General features: G+C 65.1%; 1 protein-coding gene across 1 annotated transcript in view; it reads left to right on the forward strand.

Moving 5' to 3' along the window:
• Window positions 1-3,081, forward strand: part of PLXNB2 (plexin B2) — a 13,623-nt gene that overhangs the window by 9,247 nt on the left and 1,295 nt on the right. The window contains exons 24-32 of the mRNA XM_007453887.1: window positions 197-336; window positions 498-644; window positions 1,218-1,374; window positions 1,512-1,612; window positions 1,692-1,776; window positions 1,934-2,088; window positions 2,203-2,363; window positions 2,446-2,593; window positions 2,995-3,059. Of these exons, the coding sequence (XP_007453949.1) occupies window positions 197-336; window positions 498-644; window positions 1,218-1,374; window positions 1,512-1,612; window positions 1,692-1,776; window positions 1,934-2,088; window positions 2,203-2,363; window positions 2,446-2,593; window positions 2,995-3,059 (1,159 nt within the window). The remainder of the gene's footprint in view (window positions 1-196; window positions 337-497; window positions 645-1,217; window positions 1,375-1,511; window positions 1,613-1,691; window positions 1,777-1,933; window positions 2,089-2,202; window positions 2,364-2,445; window positions 2,594-2,994; window positions 3,060-3,081) is intronic.

Here is a 3,081-nt window from a genome sequence, read left to right on the forward strand (position 1 = left end):
GGGGCATCGCTGCTAGCAGGTGGTCTGTGCTGGCCACTTATCTGCTCCCCCTTCTCATCGGCCCTTTGTAGGATGGGGTGGAAGATGAAAGGCCCACCCTGAGGGGGCTGGGAGATTGGTCACTGCAGGCTGTAAATGTACAGCCTGACGGAGACTCTGGCCTGGACGGCGGCTAGGCTGCTCTGAGGGTGGTCTGGGTACCTGGAAGAGCCAGCTGATCCTAGGGGCACTAAAGGGCCCCTCAGCACAAGGCCTTTCTGCATCTCCAGGTCTGAGACAGTGGTGGAGAGGATGCTGTCTAATTGGATGTCCATCTGCCTGTACCAGTATCTCAAGGTGGGTTCCACACAGCCCTGCCAGGGGGTGGGGAGGGACGGGGTGGTGCTGTATCCCCCAGATGTCCACCTCCCTGCGGCCCAGCTCCACCTGGACGGGTTTGCTTCCCACCCTGGCACGATCAGTCCCACCCATGGTTCAGCCGCCCTGTGTTGCTCCAGGACAGCGCAGGGGAGCCGCTGTACAAGCTCTTCAAGGCCATCAAGCATCAGGTGGAGAAGGGGCCGGTGGATGCTGTGCAGAAGAAAGCCAAATACACCCTCAATGACACAGGGCTGCTGGGGGATGACGTGGAGTATGCACCGCTGGTGAGCCCCTGGGGCTGGGCGGGCTGCTGGGAGACCTCAGGGGCCAGGTTCCAGGCCAGCCTCGGGACCAGAAGCTGATGCCACTTGCCTCCTTCGTGGACTTGCATTAGAACCCATTCCCCGTGCTGGGCCCACCCGTGTTCAGGGAGGGGCCTGGGTCATGGGTCTTCAGCAGAGGCTCGTGGGTCACTGGAGAGAGGCTCTAAGTGTCATGACCCCAAGCCAGCTGCCTCCTGGGTGCCCGGGCCTGCTGCAGGCGTTTGAGGGGCCTGGGCACACCAAGTGAGTGGTGGTAAACTCGTGTGCGTGTGGAGGGGGTACGTGGTGTGTGCCCCCGTGATGCCTGTGTGTCGCGTGATACCTAGAAGTGAGCAGTCCTCTGCCCTCTGTCCTGCTGAGCCATGGCGTGCAGGAAAGGGTGAGGCCTGGGTGCTGAAGGGGCTCAGGATCCCCCCCCACTCCTCCACCTGAGGGTGTCGCCACTGGGGGGAGCCCCACGACTGCCCCCGGTTTGGGGCGAGCGAGGGCGAGGGCCCCTCCCCAACTGGCCCTTCATTCTGTGGCCCCCGGCAGATGGTGAGCGTGATCGTCCAGGACGAAGGGGTCGACGCCATCCCTGTCAAGGTCCTCAACTGTGACACCATCTCCCAGGTCAAGGAGAAGATCATCGACCAGGTGTACCGCACGCAGCCTTGCTCCCGCTGGCCCAAGGCTGACAGTGTGGTCCTCGGTGAGCGCCACCCTCGTGTGCCTGGTTCTGTGCCCGTGGAAGCCCGGTCGGCCAGGTCGGGTGGGGGATAGCGAGAGGGAGCCCGGACAGGGTGGGCTGTGGCCGGGTGCCAGGAGCTGGGCCGTGTCCTCCCACAGAGTGGCGTCCTGGGTCCACAGCCCAGATCCTGTCAGACCTGGACCTGACCTCTCAGCGGGAGGGCCGGTGGAAGCGCGTCAACACGCTGATGCACTACAACGTGAGTGTGGCGGCCGGGTGGGCCGAAGCCCCTGCTGAGAGTGGGGCAGGAGGCCCGCCCTCACGACTCTGTTCCCCAGGTCCGGGATGGAGCCACTCTCATCCTGTCGAAGGTGGGGGTCTCCCAGCAGCCTGAGGACAGCCAGCAGGACCTGCCTGGGGAGCGTGAGTCCCTTCCCCTCGTCCGGGCCCTTCTGGCCTCTGGAGGTCATCGCGAGCTAGCGTCCGCCCCATGCCACCGTCTCGGGGGAGCTGTGAGCCTGGCGCGGGACCCAGGCCCCGGGCTCCGGTCCTCGTCCTTCAGCACCCACCTCCCCCACAGGCCACGCCCTCCTGGAGGAGGAGAACCGGGTGTGGCACCTGGTGCGGCCGACGGACGAGGTGGACGAGGGCAAGTCCAAGCGTGGCAGCGTGAAGGAGAAGGAGCGCACCAAGGCCATCACCGAGATCTACCTGACCCGCCTGCTCTCGGTCAAGGTGGGCCGCGGGGGGCGTGTGGGCCGCGGAGGGCGTGTGGGCCGCGGGGGGCGTGTGGGAGGCAGGCCTGGGACGGCGCCCGCGGGCCGCGCTGAGCCCGCTGCCGCCCCGCAGGGCACGCTGCAGCAGTTCGTGGACAACGTCTTCCAGAGCGTGCTGGCGCCCGGCCACGCGGTGCCGCCCGCAGTCAAGTACTTCTTTGACTTCCTGGACGAGCAGGCGGAAAAGCACGACATCAAGGACGAGGACACCATCCACATCTGGAAGACCAACAGGTGTGGGCTCCGTGCCGCCACCCGCCCCACCCGCCCTGCTCCAGGCCTCGGCGGCCCCTCACACCCTGTCGTCCCGCCTCAGTTTACCTCTCCGGTTCTGGGTGAACATCCTCAAGAACCCCCATTTCATCTTCGACGTGCACGTCCACGAGGTGGTGGACGCCTCCCTGTCAGTCATCGCACAGACCTTCATGGACGCCTGCACACGCACAGAGCACAAGCTGAGCCGTGTGAGTGCAGCTGCGGGCAGCCCAGCCCGCTTCCTGGCAGCGCGAAGCATCAGGGGAGGGGGGCTGTGATGCAGGTGAGGAGGTCGGTTTGGGGCGTGGACTTGCACAGCGGGGGCTGGAGCTCAGTAGAAAGACAGGTGCAGGGTACCTGGGGCGGAGGGAGGCCCCCTGGGCAGTGGACCTGTGGCAGCCTGGGACCCCGAGCTCCTTCCCCTTCCGTGCGAGAGAAAAAGTGACTTTTACTATTAATCACAAAATGACGAAAACAGTGTCGGGTCTGTGGCTGGGCAGGGCAGCTACCGCCGTTGGACCCCCATCCCCCGCACACCCCTCTTTCTCTGGGTATCCTGAGCGCGTGCAGGTGTCTTGGCCTGGGTGTCACTTGGCTCTGACCCCCACAGGACTCTCCCAGCAACAAACTACTCTACGCCAAGGAGATCTCCACCTATAAGAAGATGGTGGAGGAGTGAGTGCCCCCCCCCCCCTGC

The sequence above is a fragment of the Lipotes vexillifer genome, unplaced genomic scaffold (assembly GCF_000442215.2).
Source record: "Lipotes vexillifer unplaced genomic scaffold, Lipotes_vexillifer_v1.1 scaffold382, whole genome shotgun sequence".
Classification (NCBI taxonomy): Eukaryota; Metazoa; Chordata; class Mammalia; order Artiodactyla; family Lipotidae; genus Lipotes; species Lipotes vexillifer.